The 18,362-nt window shown below is 44.0% G+C and overlaps 1 protein-coding gene across 2 annotated transcripts in view; it reads right to left on the bottom strand.

Moving 5' to 3' along the window:
- The window catches only part of RAB28 (RAB28, member RAS oncogene family), a 224,468-nt gene that overhangs the window by 74,766 nt on the left and 131,340 nt on the right, over nt 1-18,362 (bottom strand). The window contains exon 7 of one of the 2 annotated variants that reach the window (XM_057706377.1): nt 2,256-2,297. The exons of the other annotated variant lie outside the window; for it this stretch is intronic. Within the exon in view, the coding sequence (XP_057562360.1) occupies nt 2,271-2,297 (27 nt within the window). The 3' untranslated portion in view covers nt 2,256-2,270. Of the gene's footprint in view, nt 1-2,255; nt 2,298-18,362 lie in introns of those variants that run through there. 2 annotated transcript variants of the gene reach the window in all.

An 18,362-nucleotide genomic window follows, 5' to 3' on the forward strand; every position in this document is an offset into this window, starting at 1 on the left:
CTTGTTTGTTTCTTTTACAGCACTCAGAGTTTATCATTTCTTTCTATTTCTACTTGTTCACAGTGTCCTGTCTCTCTTTCTCATTCAAATGTCAGCAGTAGGAGGACAAGAACACTGGCCGTCTTGCTCATCATTCTCATCACAGCACCTAGCACAGTGCCTGCCTCTATGCATGTTGAATCAATCAGCAAATCAATCAATCAATCAAAAACTCAATGAAATGATGAATGAACAAGAAGCGTAACTTCATCTTGAAGGTGGTGAGCAACCACTTAAAAATTTTAAGAAAAAAGTAACAATCAGATTTATACTTGGATTGGGAGATTGGGATTGCCATATATATGTTACTAATAAGAAAAAAAAATCAAATTGTAAAAAAAAAAAAAAGATTCATACTTGGGAATCACTGTTGTAGCTATGGTGTGGACAGTGATGGCAGGGGGCAAGCCTGGCAGCAGTGGGGCCAGGATGAGGAGGAGGTAAGGAAGGCACCTAGTGCAAAACATTTAAGGAGGCACTCCCTCTCATAGCCATGCAAGCTTGGAGTCAACTCCTAAGAGTTCGTGCCTCCTTAAATGCTAAGTCCTAGGTGCCTCCCTCTCCTCCCCCTGGTTCCAGGCCTGGGCAGCAGGAACATGCTTTGGAAGATTATTGAGACAGTTCAGGCAAGAGCTGACAGTGACCCTGGTAGTGGACAGAGTGGGTCAATCTGAGAACACTGAGGAGACCTAGACCCAGCGGTCCCCACTCTCCAGCTCACTCTGTACAGTTCTCTCATTCAATCTGCCTAAAAGCACATCAAGGTTCCTTCTCATTTTCTTAACCTGTTTATTTATAATGTTTTTCAAGCCTCCAGAGTCAGTTATCTCACCTTATCAGCCAGAAGTGGCATTTTTGGTGAATAGGAAGCTCCAAAAGGACATTAGGAAAGCTTTGAGGTTCACAGACTTAGAATTTGAGGGCATTATAACAGAAGTGAACAGAAATAGGAAGCCATTCATTTAGTCTAGCTGTTCTTGAACCATGCACCCACCGAGTGCTGGTGTCTTGGGGCTGGACAAGGTATTTCAGTTGTGGATTTTAAAAATCCAAAAATCATAAAATCTTCCTATCGTGTAGGTAGTATGACTTGGTGAAGATGAATTAAATAAGTATATAGAAAATCATTTAAATTTTTCTAAAAAATTTGTTTTCTCAACTATTTAGTACACTCGCTTCTTGTCTTTATCTCATTTTAGTGGTATGAGACTTAACGGAGCATAACAAACAGTTATTTTTTATGTAACACATCAGCATTTCCTGGATCCTGCTAGGAGTACTGTGAAGTCTACAAGCTCTGTCTCCTTAACATGACTGAGAGGTATACCTCTCCCACCCCTGTATTCCAATATAATAAATTGAGATGTGCAAGTTTACCACATAAGCTGACAGCAAACCCAAATTTGGAGGCTCCCACTCCATCAGTGCTATTCCCGTTACAATCTGCTCTTTTCCCTGTTAATGCCTTTGCCACCACATTTGCTCCCCTTATCAGTTAGGATGGGCTCAGTTATACTGCAGTAACAAACAAACTCCAAATCACAGAGGTTTTAAACATATGAACACAAATATTTTACCCTTGCACATCTTCAGTGCGGGGAGATGTGGCAGGACAGGCTGGGGGACGGCTTTGTTATCCTAGTCACTCAGCAGTCCAGGTTGATGGGCACTTCAGCTAGATACATGTTTCCAGAAGTGAAAAGGGAATGTGGGAAGTCGTGCACAGATTTTTTAGCTTCTGTCCAGAAGGGACACGTTATACTTCTGTTCAACATCATTAGTCAAAGCCAGTCACGTGGCAGTTGCCGATTTCAGAAAGGGCAAGGAAGCACAAATTTATCATGTGGAGAAGGATTTGGTGAACAGCCCTAATGACTATCACAATTTCCTATACAGTGTACAAGAAGAAGTGTCACGGTGGGAGGAGAAGGAGAAGAAAAACCATACGAAGAGGAGGAAGAAAGATTAAACACTGCTTGTGCAAAAGGATTAGAAGGCTGAAATTTTCTTAACAAGATGTGCGATCTTGGGTAATCTACTAAGGCCTATGAAGTCTCCGTTTCCTTGCCTGAAAAATAGGACTAATGGTATTTGCTTCACATAGTGGTTGTGGAGATTCAGCTAAATAATCTCTGTAAATGCCTCCCCCGTGCCTGGCACGAAGTTGAATGCTCAGTAAACAGCAATTGTCTGTCTCATACATTACAGTTTTCAAAGCACTTTCAGGTCCATCAGCAGGTCTGATCCTCACGACAAGCCTGTAAGGTCAATAAGAGGGGTGATTATCATTCACGGTTTACAGATGTGGAAACGGAGGTTGGAGATTCTTTGAAATAGAGCTACCCACTGCTACATGGATGGGACCAGGTGGGGAGGGGACGGGGTTTGGCGGGAGCCTGGGTCATGGGGCTTCAGACTCTACCCCAGGGCTCTTTCCTGCATGTCTTCCTCTCCATCTCCCTCTCTTGTCTGGGGCCTTATTTTTTAAAAATCCACTTCTGGTGGGTGAATATGTAGGCATATATCAAAGTGAATGACTCAAAAATAAGAATGTAAACTTGTAAAATTTGGCCCAGGCCAGAAGACATAACACCTGTGTTAGCAGAAGCCGGTGGAAAGCCTCTGGACATATTTCTGGAACATTTTTCACACATGTGAATGAAAGACTCACTCGGGCAGCACACGGAAGAAAGACATGCCCAAGGACTTCAGGGGTCCCTGGGTGAGATCATACCCTCCAAGAAAGGAGGCCCAGGAGACAAGGAAACATGACGTTGTGGTTTCCATTCAGGGCTGCATGCATTGTTGCATTTGAAAAACATTAAACTATCGATTCTGTAAAAAGATGAGCTATGCTCAAAGGCAGCTGGAAACAGATGCAACACAAATGCCTTTGCCCCTGTGTTGGAGTCTGAGGGGAGGCTGATTTCTGGTCCTGAAAGCGAAAGAGCAAGTTCTTTCTTCTAACAAAGCGAACAGTTCAAGAGAGAACCCAGACTCTCCAGAAAGACAAATGCAAGCTTTGTTGCTACTTCCAGCCAGCCCTAGACAACTGCTGAGGGAAGGAGGGTCTCTCAGTCAGGGCCAAGAGAAAATTACGGCCCTTACCCTCCAGGCAGGACCTAGCGGATGCAGAGAGAGAAGTGGATGGGTTGGTTGCTGTCCTAGCAAACTGCACACCCTGAGGAACAAATTCCACCTCCCTTCCCAGAGCTTTGGAACTTTCCAGAAACCCATCTCTAGAACCCTTGCTTCCAGCCCTCCTGCCCTGATACCTCCCCCTACCTCATCTTTTCCTTCTGCCTCACAGTGACCTCAGGACTAATCGTTGGTGTATCTTTGTTCTGTGTGTAGCAAAATATTAAAAAATGCATGCCTCTCAATTTCAGGAGATCTGGGGAAGGCTAGGCAGCAGTTGAGGCTGGGCCTCAAAGGAAGGCACCTTGAACTTCGTGTGTGGGGGCATGCACAGAGGGCTGTAGGCATGTCCAGGGTGGAGGATTTGGAAGACCGCAAAGACCACAGTGGGAAGCCTGCCAGGCGGGGAGAAGCTGGGTGCTAGGAAAAAGAACTCTTGTCCTTTACTGCCAAATCTTTATTAATGTTACTAAACTCGCAATATTCACACATAGGCATAGATTCTTTTGGATAAATAAAATGGCCAAGGGGCCCAGAGCCAGTCCAAGATGGTGCACAGAGTTGTAGTAGCAGAAAGAGAGGAGGCCATGAGGAAGGAGAGTTGGAAACTGTGGAAATTGCAAGGAGGACTCTGGATTCACACCAACAAAACATTGGGGGTTCACATTATGTCTACCTGAAGCCCCAACTTCCCAACTGGAGCGTAAGCGCTTTTTTAAGGTCTCTGCTTTTTTTTATATATATATAAATTTATTTATTTATTTATTTATTTATTTTATTGGCTGTATTGGGTCTTTTTTGCTGTGTGTGGGCTTTCTTTAGTTGCGGTGAGTAGGGGCTACTCTTCCTTGTGGTGCGCGGGCTCCTCATTACCGTGGCTTCTCTTGTTGGGGAGCATGGGCTCTAGGCACATGGGCTTCAGTAGTTGCAGCACATGGGCTCAGTAGCTGTGGCTCACGGGCTCTAAAACGCAGGCTCAATAGTTGTGGCACGCGGACTTAGTTGCTCTGCGGCACGCGGGATCTTCCTGGGGCAGGGATCGAACCCGTGTCCCCTGCACTGGCAGGCGGATTCTTAACCACTGCGCCACCTAGGAAGACCCTGGAGCATAAGTGTTTTGAGGGTGGAAATCAAGTCTTGGCTGTCACAGTGTCACTACCACCCTAATGCCTTTGCACACAGTTGGAGCTTAATGATTGCTGATGCATTACACTGTTTTCATATTCCCCTCTACACCCAGCACAGTGTACTGAAGCTTAGATCACGGACTAAAGGGCGTGGAACAGCAACCAGGGCCTGAACTAGGAGTCTGGAGGGCGTGGGTCTTCATTGATGCTTGGCGATTTGCCAGATGTGCCACCAGGACAAGATTCTTAGCCCTTCTGGGCTTCAGATTCTGCATAAGTAAAATGGGCATTAAAAGCCACCTGAAGGCCCGTAACATTAGCTACTCGATTGAGTGAAGTGATGGTGGAAATAACGAGTATAGAAGAGACTCATGAATTACAAACTGTTATACGAATGACTTTAAAAACTTCTTTTAGTGTTACTGACACTTTGGGAATGTAACTAAGAAAGAAATGAGTTTCAGGACAGGCCATGCGTGTCTGAGCAGGCACCACCACTTGGACATGATAAACACAGTCCTCGGACGTGCCTGCCAGGAACATTCCATCCTTCCACCCTGTGCCTCTCTTGCCAGCCACCATCTCTGCCTCGGTCTCTCACAGGCTCCGTATCACCTCTGTGTCTCTGCACCTCTGTCTATAACTTTTCCACCCTGTACTCTCAGTCGCAGTACCTCTCTCTGTGTCTATATCTCTCTGTTTCTATTCCTGGTTTTTGCCCATCATCTCCTGTCCCTCTGCCTCTTTTGCTCTCTCTCTCTCTTTCTTCTCACTCTCCTGGTATTTCCTCCCTCTGTTAATCTCTGTCTCTTTGCTTCAGTCTCTCACTGTCTTTCCTGTCTCTCCATCTTTCTGTCTCATCCTCTCCTTGTTTCTCTGCTTTGTCTGTTCCGCTCTGTATCCTTGCCTTGTCTCTGTATCTTCCATGTCCCTGGCTCTGTCTCTATCTGTCTGTCTGACCATCTCTCTATTGGGGTCCATCTCTCCCCTCTTCCATGCTTTATTCCGTGATGCCCATGGAGACTGTGATTCTGCCCGCAGTGTGACCTCTCCCTCAGCTCCCCACACTCACTGTGACCACTTCTCATCAGAGTCAGCCTCTCCCTCAGCTCCCCACAAAGCGTGACCACTTCTCATCAGAGTCAGCCTTTCCCTCAGCTCCCCACACTCACCGTGACCAATTCTCATCAGAGTCCCCAGGTCAGTATGAATCTCCCTTGTTTCATTTAGGCAGGAGATGGGGCTTGTGTGTAGCCCAGACCCAGGGGGAGGGAAGGTGTATGCCTGGCCTCACTCTGCCCTGGGGGAGGCACCCTGGCTCCCCTTCCCTACAGGGAAATCTGTTCAGGGTAGGTCCCCAAAACAAGGCCACCCTGAGGCCCCACAAAACATGGACACAACATTCATCTTTCATCAACCTCAAGGTTTTTTTGTATTATTCTGATTGTCCAAATTATAAGGGTTCACAGTAGAAAGTATGAGAAATGGTAAAGATGCAGAAAGAAAAGTCACTAGTTATCCTACCACCCAGAGTCAGCTACTGCTGTCATTTTGGCATATTTTTGTCCAGGATTTTTCCCTTGCATTTTTTTGTTTGTCTTTATGTAGATAGGATCACATTAGATACAGGATTGTGCAAACTCTTTTGTTGTTTTAAATATTCGATCATTTTTATTTTCCTTTGTGCTGGAAAGCTTTTTGCACACATGGTTTTCTCTCTTCCTGGGAGAAAAAAAATGAAAGGAATCTTCGGTAGTTCTTCATTTCTCACAGGAGAAATTCAAATATTTTAACACAGCTTGCCACTGTGGCCCATCTCTCCTGATTGCAAAACACTATACTGAACTACAGCCAATCAGGGCTCTTCCAGTTTCCCAAATGCATAAGGTCGCCTTGGCCTCTGGCCTTTGCACACACTCTTCTCTCTGTGTAGAACACAAGGCTGAGTTTCCTTGCAAACCAGTTTAGCTATCACCTTTCTCTGGAAATTTTCCCTGATCCCGAAAGTTTTCCTCCCCCACCCTGACATCTGGGAATGATGCCTGTAACATTGCATAATTTTCCTCATAGAGAACTCATCCCTGGTATAGTTGGCTGGTCACTTAATGTCATGCTCACTGAACCACAAGACCTTGAAAGGGTATCTGTACTAAATCACACCTAGGATACATCCAGCACAGAGCACATCCTTAGTGAATATTGGTATTAACTAATTCATACATGAGAAATTTGCCAAACCATTCCCTTAATGTTGGACTTTCAGGTTGCTTCCAGTTTTCTCAAGTGATAAATAACGCCATCAAGTAGCTTATCCACAAAGTTTTGTCTGTGTTTCCACTCATTTGCATAGGCTGAATATAAAAATAGTTCCTGCATCATCATTGTTTAATGTTATGTCTCTTTGACAGCGGAGGATATCCGCCATAGATTTCTATTCCTAAAAGCTTGATGGATTGAAGAGAGGCAGGGGATGCTAAGTCAGTGGAATATAAGATTAGAGAGGTTTTACCAAATTTAAAACCACTGTAAGAGAGAATTTTTGAGCTGAGGATCCTTATAGACCATATGCCTCAAAATGCAAAGAAAAGAAGCCTTGAGTCATGAGACTGACTCAAAGTCAGTCAGCTGATGGTACCTGACCTGCCTGCCCCACCCCAGGTAACTGCTGCATGCACATTCAGTGAACTCAAGAAACATGATGGGTTTGGCAAAGGAGTTGTCTTCAACAGAAGACACTAAGTGATACTGAATCAAAACCAAGGGAACATTCCCTGTTCCCTAACTACCCTGCAATCCTAGATTAAATCCTAAATTTTGGAACCATTATTCAACCTGTATTTATTGAACACCTACTAGGTGTCAGGTGCTGTGGGTTTTTGCTGGGAATGAGAAATTAGTAGCAAGAAGCAGTGAGTGCCCACCTGCAGGAGGTCGCAGTCTCTGGGAACGGCTTGCCGTATATAAAACACACGATGGCAGCGAGAAGGGGTATTATAAGGCCAGGGCAGGACACCTAACTCAGGGGGCTCAGGGATGAGGCTCAGCCAGGGAAGCTGCCCGGGGATGTGTCATCAGGCTTAACATTGTAGCAGGACAGGGTGGGGATGTCTCTGGAATCCGCTAAAATCTTCTGGGCTGGGCCCTGAGCTAGGTGTTTCATATGCAGTAGTACACCTTGATCTTTACAACAGCCCTAAGTAGAGACAATTCTTAACTTTGTTTTGCTGGTGAGAAAACTGAGGTCTAGAGAAGTATCCAAAGATAACCCTGAGAGTGAATTTAGATTCAAATCCAGATGTTTCTTAACCCAGAGACCATGCTATTCTTGAATACACCACAGTTGACCCCTTTTCACTTCCTGTGGGGATGGGCAAGCTATTCAATATATTTTTAAAACCCTATAGACTCTACAATAGGCCATGTAATGTTCTAGGACACATAAAATACCATGGGGGCATAGAGTAGGGACACTAACTCTGGTGGAAGGGTGAGGGGATTATGTGTCAAGGGAGCTTCTGAGAAGAGGGGACATTTGTCTTGGGGCAAAGGAAATGCCTCTGCAGAGAAGGAAATGCAGGACATCCCAGGACAAGAGAGGAGCAAGTAGAAAGGACCAAAGTCTGTTTTGGTGGACTGAGAGGCCACTTGGATTGACTAAAGCACATGATGAACAGAAGGGGAGAGAGGTGCTAACAGGGCTAGAGAATAGAGAAGGTCATTTGGCCCTATTTCAATTATTCATTGGTGAGTAACAAACCACCGAAAAGCTTGGTGGCCTCAAGCAATAAAGTCTTTCCTCCCAGGAGTTACTGGGCAGTTCTTCCTTTCATCTGGTGTTGGCTGGGTCCCTGATGTGGCTACAGTCATCTGAAGGCTCCTGCAGAAGTTCAGCTGGGGCTGGGGGCTGGGGCCTGGAGGCCAGGGGCCTCAGTCTCCTTCCCATGGGCATCGCCATGTGGCTGCTTGGGCTGCTTCACAGCTTGACATCTGAATTCCAGAAAGAAGCATCCCAAGAGCAAGGATGTAGAAGCTGCCAGGCCAATTAACAGCCACACTTGGAACCAGCACAGCACTAAGTCTATGGCTCAAAGCAGTCACTGACCCAGACTGGGGCAAAGTGGGAGAAACAGGGAAGCACAAAAGATGTAAATACCCGTAGGTGTGGTTCACTGGGGAGGTCATCAAAGTCAAAGGATGGATATTAGCAGGAGTCATCATTGGCCAATCCGGAGAGTGTGGATTCTGTGTTGAGGTAGGTGCTTCTCAACCACAAGGCTGCAACACACTGGTTAGTTATGAGGTTATATCACAAGAAATAGAGCAAAGCTTAAAAAAAAATTTTTTTTTTTTCAGTATATTAGAGTGTACTTAAGGTTCTCCCTTTTACAGTGTTACTTGTTCTCATTTCATTGTGGAGTCTCTCTCTTAGCCCTCAGGGACATATAACTATGTGTCAGCTTGGCCTTTGAATTTTCTGTGACCTTTTTAGCCTGCCATAAACTGAGCTGTTCTTTAAACCAAGTTTAAGAGGATGCCTGCCCTTCTCAACCTCCTCAGCTTGCGTTCCAAGCTGACTTTGGAGATTATTTCTAATTGGATTTGAATCTACATGAAAGCCCAGCTTCAAACCACTGGTCTCTTTTCCTAAGCCGTAATCCTCCTTCTGGAGAATAAATACAACAGTGACAGTACAGACGTGACTCCTGGAAGTAACCTGGGAGCTCGTGTAGTTTATCTCCATTATTTTATAGAAGTGGAAAGTGAGGCTCTGAGAGGCGGCATCACTGCCTAAGATCACAGCTCTGCATCTCTGGCCACAGGAGGTCATGAGGAAACACACGTGAGCCAAAGTTATAAAGGGCAAATGGAGCAGAAGTGGTTGAGGAAAAGGTCAGTATAGAGGAGAGAATGAGGAAGATGGTCAGTAGAAAGAATAAATCAGACAGGCAGGGAGGAGGCAAACGCCATTAAAGGGAAAACCCTACAGTGCAATTCACCACCCTCTTGTGTCCATGATTCTCAGAATTATGTCAGCAAAAGATCATGCAACTCTTGCTTTTCTGAAGTTCCTTCTTCCTCCCACTGAAGAATGGGATATAATCCAGTGGGGTGCAGAAATAACTATTTCAATTTCTATTTCTTTTCATTGTATCTACAAGTAAGGGAAAAATACAATACTTGCAATACTTATATAGTCTATAAGTTGACACTGATACCTTCACTAGATGCATGTCAGGTGGTTGTAGCATGTGAAGTATCTAGAACATTAGGTATGAGAACAATCTGAAAGTATGAAGGAAGTCTCCCAACATGGAGGGGCTGGCCCTCACTCACTCATCCAACTGAGATGCAGCAGTGCCCAACTGCTATGGGTTGAACACGCGTGTCCCTCCAAAATTCATATGTTGAAACCTCAATCTCCAATACCATAGTATTTGGAGGTGAGCACTTTTGGAGGTAATTAGGTTTTGATGAGGTCATGAGGGTGGGTCCCTCAAGATGGGATTAGTGCCCCATGAGAAGAGGAAGAGACTAGGGTTCTCCCTCCCTCTCTCTCTCCCTCCCTCTCTCTCTCCCCCCCCTTCCTCCTTCTCTCTCTCCTTCTCTCTCCTCTCTCTCCTATGTGAGGATGCAGCAAGAAGGCACCTATCTGAAAGACAGTTCTCATCAGAACCCACCCATGTCAGCACTCTGATCCTAGACTTGCAGCCTCCACAACTGTGAGAAATAAGTGTTTGGTGTTTAAGTCCCTTGTCAATGATACTCTGTTACAGTAGCTGGAACTGACTAAGATGCCAAGTAAGTGATTTGGAGATGATATTATCTCATGATTGCTAAACCAACCCTCGTAAGAAGGACTTTAAAAGCTTCCTGCAGAGGAAATATCCATTAAATAGTATTACAAGCACAAGCAAACACTAGGAAAACGATGGTGAGGTCACATCTCTTACATTCAGTACAAACGCTTCCTGAGCCATGTTATTGAGGAAAAATCAGTCACAGTTCAAGGAGATCCGACAGGGAGTGAGCCAAAACTTGTTGAAGTCTGAACCCCCAGTACCTCAGACTGTGACTGTATTTGGAGACAGGGTCTTTTCAGAGGTAATCAAGTTAAAATGGGGTCTTCAGGGTGGGCCCTAAACCAATGTGACTGATGTCCTTTTAAAATGGGGAAATTTGGACACACACAGAGGGAGGACCATGTGCGTCAACCTTGCCAACACCTTGACCTTGATCTTGAATGTCTAGCTTCCAGAACTGTGAGAAAACACATTTCTGTGGTTTAAGACACACAGTCTGTGGTATTTTGAATGGCAGTCCTCGCAAACTAATACATGTAGTTTATCAGTTAAAATATATATACATAAAATTATATGTTAAATTATACATATATGTATATATTAAAGTACAGTCTCAAATGTTTTTCCCAATAGGGCTGTTTAATCAAAACATTTTGCTTGTTTGGCTAAATTTTGATTCCCATGAGAGTCTGTCCTCTGTAGTTTTCTCAAAACAAACCTCCCATCACCAGAGTATCTGAATGGGTCTCTGTCCCCTGCAACTATTAAAACCTGGTAAAAAAAAAAAAAAAGGAAGAAAAAGAAAAAAACCTGGTTAAAACTCTCATTCATCCCACGTCCTTTATCCCAGAGAAACACGGTGGTCAAGTCTGGGACTTAAGTTGGACTCCTCCATCCTCCAAAGTGTGGTCCAGCTTAGTCTCTCTTTTTAAGAACAAGCACATCTCACCCAATACAGAAACTGTTTCCCATCTCAACTGGTCTATTTGACATGAACTGGCCAATGTATGGGAATGACCCACCTAACTCTCAATTTTAAATTAAACAAACGATGTGTTTTACCGGTTGTCCAGTTTTCTTTTTCGTTTTTTTCCTCCATAATGCAAGGCTCTCATCATATTCTGTAAAGCTTTAGAAAGGCCCTGTAATATTAACCTAGTCTAGTGTGAAACTATGGATAAACTTCAGATGATGATTCTTCCAAGTGAATTAGTGAAAATGAGGGGCAGAATTTTGAACAAATATGATAAATTATTGTTTTCATTAAAGTATCTACTGTGCATTGTCTTTCCTGTCTGCTGGCCACTGTTTAAATGTTTTACTTCAACATAATTTCAAATAATCCTGATTCCAACCCTGTAAAGCAAGTAGTGCTGTCAACTCCAATCTTCCAGTGAGGAAACTGAGGCCGAAGGCCATATGACGACTACATTATCATAACAAGGCCCTGAGTCTAAAGCTGTGCTCTTAAATGCTTTGCCATATATTGATATGTTGATATTTTAACTGCTTTTACAATACAGCTACAAAATGCATGTTGACAAGTAAGTTTTACACACTTCATCCAAGACCTCAGGGTCAAGTTCAGAGGTTCTCAAACATGTTCAGGTGTTTCTGGAGCACCTAAAAGTCAGGCAAGATACCAAGAAGTGGTTACAAGGTTAATTAGATTTTTGGAATAGAAGCAGTTTTAGGAGCAGAGAAATATATGTGTTTATAACATTAAGTCTCATCCAGAACAGGGACCCATGGAGGGAACAGCTGTCACAATGGACCTGGGAGACAGGAATTTCATCCTTTATTAATTCATCCTTCCTACCTTCTCATTGGTTTTGTTGCCTGTAAGGACTTGCAAGCAGATATTTAGGGAAGCCAAGAGAATTTTAGGAACTATTATAGGAGAAAGACTTCACACTAAGAAAGTTTCAACCAGCAGAACCCTGGGACTAGAATAAGACCTCCTGGACTCCAATCCTTATTTTACTACTTCACCCCTTACCACATAGCCCAATTTCCTCATCTGTGAAATGGGGACAATATCAGTAAGTACCTCTTATGGTTGTCATAAGGATTATGTAACACATGTAATGCCCTATGACAGAAGAGTACCTTTTTTAACCTAAGGAGTCAATAAACAGGAGCAACCATCCCCATCATCATAAACTTGCTTTTCCCACAAAATTAGAAAGGGCTGCATCTGAACATCCATTTTCCGTAGGAACGTACCTGGGAATATCGTTCCAATTTAAAGTGGATTTGCTACCATCAAGGCTCGCACTGATTTCACACTGATGATCTCAGGGCTGTGGGACTGCAGGGAAGGATCAGAAATTTATCTTTCAATAACCCTATACTTCGGTGTATTGAAACCACCTCTATCACAATTATAAATTTTTCAATCTAGAAAAGTAAAACTCAAGCTACCATGACTTCAAACATCAAAAAAATACAATCATAATTTCCTTTTCCACTCCATCCCATATTCAATAAAGTCAGGGTTTGGATCCGTGGAGATGGAATAGATAATAATCACGAGAATGATGGTGAAAGCCCAGGGCACTGTGCAAAATGCATAATAGAAATGAGCTCATTTAGAGTTCAGAGACAGAGTGTACATTTCAAGATATAGAAACTGCATTGCTATTTTTGCAAAAATAAAGTCATAAAAATAAGACATTCCAGGCTTTCCAACACAGGGCTCCTGTTCCTGCATCTTCCTTCTGATCGGCAGGCTGTGCCTTCTAGCATCCCCCACTCCCCTCCCCCTCCCCTGCAAACAAGCCAGTGAGCGAGGGAAGGAGCATACAGCACATGGGAGGCGGAGGACAGAGTTCACCCTGTGAAAAATCATTAATCATCTGGAGGTCACCAGCCATGAACACATTTCCTTCTCAAGCCTGTCCTGTGGGTGATCTGTCTCCTAACAGGTTTTGTAATGCTGAGTTGTAAAGCGTTCCTGATGAATTATTGTTGGCACTCAGTCCAAAGGCTTGAAGGCTGGAGTCCACAAGAAGAAAAAGCAGACCCTCTCTCTTGCGCCTGTTGTCATGGGGCCAGCACAGGTCTCGCATCGTGTGTGCAGGCGGAGGGATGGTCAGGGGTCCCCTCATTCCTGCAGCCCCAGCTCCAGGAAGAGCCTGAGACAGATTGAAGTTTATCACTGCTCTTGGAAGCAGGGGTGTTTAAGGGCAGGTCACACCCTAGGCCTTGCCCTGTTGTAGTTCAGCTCTGGGTAACAGCACGATTTATGCTTCCCTTTGACAGATAGGGAAACTGAGGCCAGGGCTATGATGTGGCATGTCCAAGGTAACCCAGCTACCTCATGGCAGAACCAGGATTAGAACTTGGGTATCCAAACTGCCACTTCTTTCCTTTCCTTTCCTCCACTCTGCTTGCACTGGGCTGTGAGGCCCTCCCCCATGGGACATCATCCCACCCTACCCCTGCCTCATCTAAAGCCGCTGGTCCAGCCCTCCATCTGCCTGGAGTCCTCTGCTCCCAGATCCCCCTGCTCACTTCCTTCTGGTCATCCAGGGACAGTGTAAGGTCACCTGCTCAGAGAGGCTGCCATGGTACCCAGTCTGAAACAGGTGCTGTCACTTTTGATGGCAACACCCTCCTTTACCTCTTCATAACACTTATCACCTTCCAATGTCGTCTTGTTTATTCATTTGTTTATTTGTTCTCTGTGCATCTCTCTGTTTTCCTTCCAGCTCATCCAGAGTGTCAGCTGCAGGAAGGCAGTCACTATGGCAATCTGGTTCTCCACCATGTACTGAGAACGGTAACTGGTTCCTGGCAGGTGCTCAATAAATATTTAGTTACTTGATTAATCAGGAAACACTGATCATTAATAATGTCTTCATATAAAGCCTTTCTAGATATAAATGTGTGTATGACTATATAAAGGGACATATTGATAGACATTCATAAGCTTTCCAAAGCATTTACACAAGTAATGTTTTACTGTCACTTGTCCCATGTGAGGTAGGAAGAACAGGCTTCATTATAAACATTTTATAGACAGGGAAATTGAAAGATCTAGTGACTTTTCCTCCTGACCCTAAACTTAGGAGACCAGGGTTCCCCTGCAAGTCACTTGCTATATAACATTAGGAAAGTCATTTTCCCTCTTTGGGCCTCAGTCTCTCTACAATGGAAGGTTGTAAACTCAAAGATCTCTAAGGTTTCTTCCAGGAATAATATTCCAGGATGGTGGTTCCCAAAATGCAGGTTTTGAACCCTAGTATCTGAGGAGCTCTTCCATGGAACTATTTGGGAAACACAGTTCTAGTGTTGGCTTTAAGTTTACTTCAGAGCAGGCACTATATCCCAGTGCAGGAAGATGAAGCAAGGCCTGGAGAAGAGTAAGAAGTGGAAAGGAGTGAAATCCATCAGCCTCTGCACTGTGCCAGAATGTGCTGAGCACTTCCTGTGTATCACCTCATTTGATCTTCAAAACCTCTAGGAAGTAGGTGTTCTTCCTACTTCCACTTTAGAACTTAGAAACTAAATAAACTGAAGAAACTAGGAGATGATGTGTAAGGCAGAGGATGGTTGCTCAATTGAATGACCTCAAAGAGTTCGTTCAAAAACTTGAAAGGCTGTAAAAAGCTTAGTTGTTATTTGATTTTGCCATCAACTATGGGGAGTTATTGCTTCACTTTCACCTTCTAAACATCAAGCAATGGCCTCTACTAGCTGAACCTAAATGGGATCTAGAACTCTAGCTGCAAGGGAGTCTGGGAAACGTAGTTCCCTTGGCTTTATGTCCTCTGAAGTACAAGACAGTACACAGAGGCAGAGTGGCAATGATACAGAGTGCCAATGACCACATTCATCATCCACCCGATGGTGAACTTGGTTATCAAGGTCTCTTCCTGGACTCTGAGGGTCTGACATGTGAGCTGGGATTAGGGAGGAGAGAGGGAATTAGTGCAGGGATGGGTGGGGGGTGGCATCAGGGTCCAGAATAAAGTCACAAAGCTCCTGGGGAGCTCCCTAGTTGCCTAGTGGTTAGGACTCAGTGCTTTCACTGCTGTGGCCCGGGTTCAATCCCTGGTTGGGGAACCGATATCCCACAAGCAGTGTGGCACAGCCAAAAAAAAAAAAAAATGACAAAAAAAAAGACAAAAAGCTCCTGTCCAGAATTGCAGCAAAAGCAAGAGAGATGAAAAGAAAGAAAAGGAATGCAGTTGCAACAAATGAAGGGTTCATTTTCTCAGACTGAAGCCTCCTTGAGGTGTTCCACTCCTGGCTTCTCCCATCCTCACCATGCAGTCTTAGACATATCCTCTCCCTCTGAAAAAACACTTCTCATCACTTTTCTTTTCCCTCTAGTTTGAGAAAAAAGTGGGTCCTCAAATCCACATGTGATGAACGTGGGGTTCAGATGTGAGAGAGACCATGATCACCTCTCAACCAGTAAAGCCAAACAGCAGAGCCTTCTGACTATGCTCATTCAACCTAGAAAGCTCTTTAAGTGGCAGAATCATCTTTCAATAGAATTTCAATTCAGAGGAGGAGGATTTCTTTTTTTGTCTTTTTTTTTCTTTCACTCTTTATTGGACTTTAATAACTTTACACTGTTGTGCCAGTTTCCACTGTAGAACAAAGCAAATCAGCTGTATTTATACATATAACCCCATATCCCCTCCCTCTTGAGCCTCCCTCCCACCCTCTCTATCATACTATTTTTATTTACAGTGATTTCATTTCCAAGAATGAGTATATTACTTTTCTAATCAAGAAAAAATAAGTTAAAATTACAACATCTTGGGAGGGGCAAGTAGCAGGAATGAAGAGGCAGAGCAGAGGATTTTTAGGACAGTAAAAATATTCTGTATGATTCCATAATGGTGGATACATGTCATTATACATTTGTCCAAACCCGTGCAATGTATCTCACTGAGAGTGAACTGTAATGTAGTCTATGGACTTTTGGTGGACTTTTCATACATGGGTCAAGTTCGTCAATTTCAACAAATGTACCATGCTGGGGGGAGATGTTGATAATGGAAGGGCTTCTGCACATGTGAGGTAGGAGGTAAATGGGAAATCTCTTCCTTCAATTTTGCTGTGAGCCCTAAACTGTCATAATTTTTAAAAAATATTTACGTCTTGATCAAAATAAAATAAAATGTCAGAGTAAAATCTTTCATCTATACACACACAGACATATTTTTATAGTCACAACTGTGACTTAGCATTTACAATTCTATCTGTGGGATCATAGAATGTTTAAGCCCGAAAGGACCTGAGAAATCACATAGCCAAGTGGTATCAAACCATGTTCTGAGGACACTCAGGACCCACAGAGATATCTCAAGAGCTCCACGAGCAGAGGAGGTGGTAGTGCCCCGGGCATCTCCTCCTGCTTGAAGCCAAAGGGCTTATCTTTCATCTATGTTATACTTTGGATTTGCCTGCAAGATTCCATTTTAATACTATGTAATGGCTTATATGAGAAAAAAATCTTAAAAAGAGTGGATATATGTATACGTATAACTGATTCACTTTGCTGTACGCCTGAAACTAATACAACATTGTAAATCAACTATATTCCAATAAAAATTTTTTTAAAAAAGAAATTTTATTGGAACATGGTTTATATGAAAACCAGGGGATGAGCTCAAAGCTACGTAGCTTCTGCCATTTTTGAGATGGGGAAGCTGAGGCTAAGAGAGCTGAAAAGCCCACCTATAGTCCCACAAAAGCAGAAACACAGGGTTTGGGACTGGAAATCTGACACCTAATCTGTTTTCCCTCCACACACCGCAAGACTCCCAGGCTGAGTGGTCCAGGCAGACATGGCTCAGATCCAAGGGTCAGATCATTGTTGGTACTGTTTGTTTGCATAACGTAGAACATTGTTTAAGACCTGAAGCTCAGAGACATCCCCTGGCAAGACTCTCTGAGTCGGAGCCCAGTGGAGAGCGTTTCAAGAGCTTATGGTCTGGGACCAAGCTAGCCACGAAGAAGGCCGGGTGGCTCTTCCAGGGGGCGGTGTGTTCTGCCATTCTGCGTCACATCCCTTCGCGGTATTGTAAACACAAGTCCACTGTATGTTTTTAAAACGTGAGAAGAAGCAGGATCCTGCCCGCGTGTTTTGACATAAACTGCAGGGAGGGAGAATGGGACGAGCGGATCTCGCCTGTTCAGAATGTAATTGTTTCCCACACCTGATGGTTAATCTCAGGCCAGGAGGGCTGTCGGCAGTCCCTCCACCCAGCCGCCCACACCCACCCACAGCACAGAGCAAAGACTTGGGACCCACACTCAGCTTTGCCCCTCCTGTGCTCTGGGCCTTTGGTCCTTGGTTTCCTCACCTGAAAAATGAGACACTTGTCCTAGATCATGGTTTTCAAGCTGTGGAAGAGACTCGGTTTGGATCTGTTTTACAAAGTGTGGGTGTCCTGGTAAGATGTAGGTTGAAGTTTCTGCTCCTAAAAGGAAGTTGGAAATCCACTGGACTCGATGTTTCTAATACCTCCTTCGGCTCTGAGATATTGTGATTCTCAATTTTACTTCTCTTTAAAGCGCTGGAAGAAGTTTCACTTCCACTCAAGAGAGATCAAGAAAGGCATCCTGTCCAGTCCTGAGGATCTCAGGGTCTGAGGAGCTCAACTTTGTCACCACACTCTTACCCCCTCTCATATCCACAGGGTGAGTTACTCCTTACCTTGCCCCCACATCAGCACCTCGTGTCTTGTACCAGCCACACTGCCACACAATGACTGCACTGCTTCTGTCCACCTCTCCCACCACTTCTGCCTCCTCCCTTCCATCCCCCCTGAGGCCCATAACTGTACCTTATTCCTGGCTGAAATCCCAGTACCTGGCACAATAGCTGATATATTGTAGATGCTCAATAAATGGATGTTGATAAAAATAGACTTACCCTATGATCCTGCAATCCAACTCCTGTGTATATATCCAGACAAAACTATAATTCAAAAAGATACATGCACCTCTATATTTGCGGCAGCACTACTCACAATAGCTAAGACATGGAAACAACCGAAATGTCCATCGGCAGGTGAATGGATAAAGAAGATATGGTATATACACTTATATACAACACACACAATGGAATACTAGTCAGCCATAAAAAAGAATGAAATAATGCCATCTGCAGCACCATGGATGGACCTAGAGGTTATCATACTAAGTGAAGTAAGTCAGAAGGAGAAAGACAAATATGCCACTACTTATATGTGGAATATAAAATATGACACAAACGAACTGATCTATGATA

The sequence above is a fragment of the Hippopotamus amphibius genome, chromosome 13, assembly GCF_030028045.1.
Source record: "Hippopotamus amphibius kiboko isolate mHipAmp2 chromosome 13, mHipAmp2.hap2, whole genome shotgun sequence".
NCBI lineage: Eukaryota > Metazoa > Chordata > Mammalia > Artiodactyla > Hippopotamidae > Hippopotamus > Hippopotamus amphibius.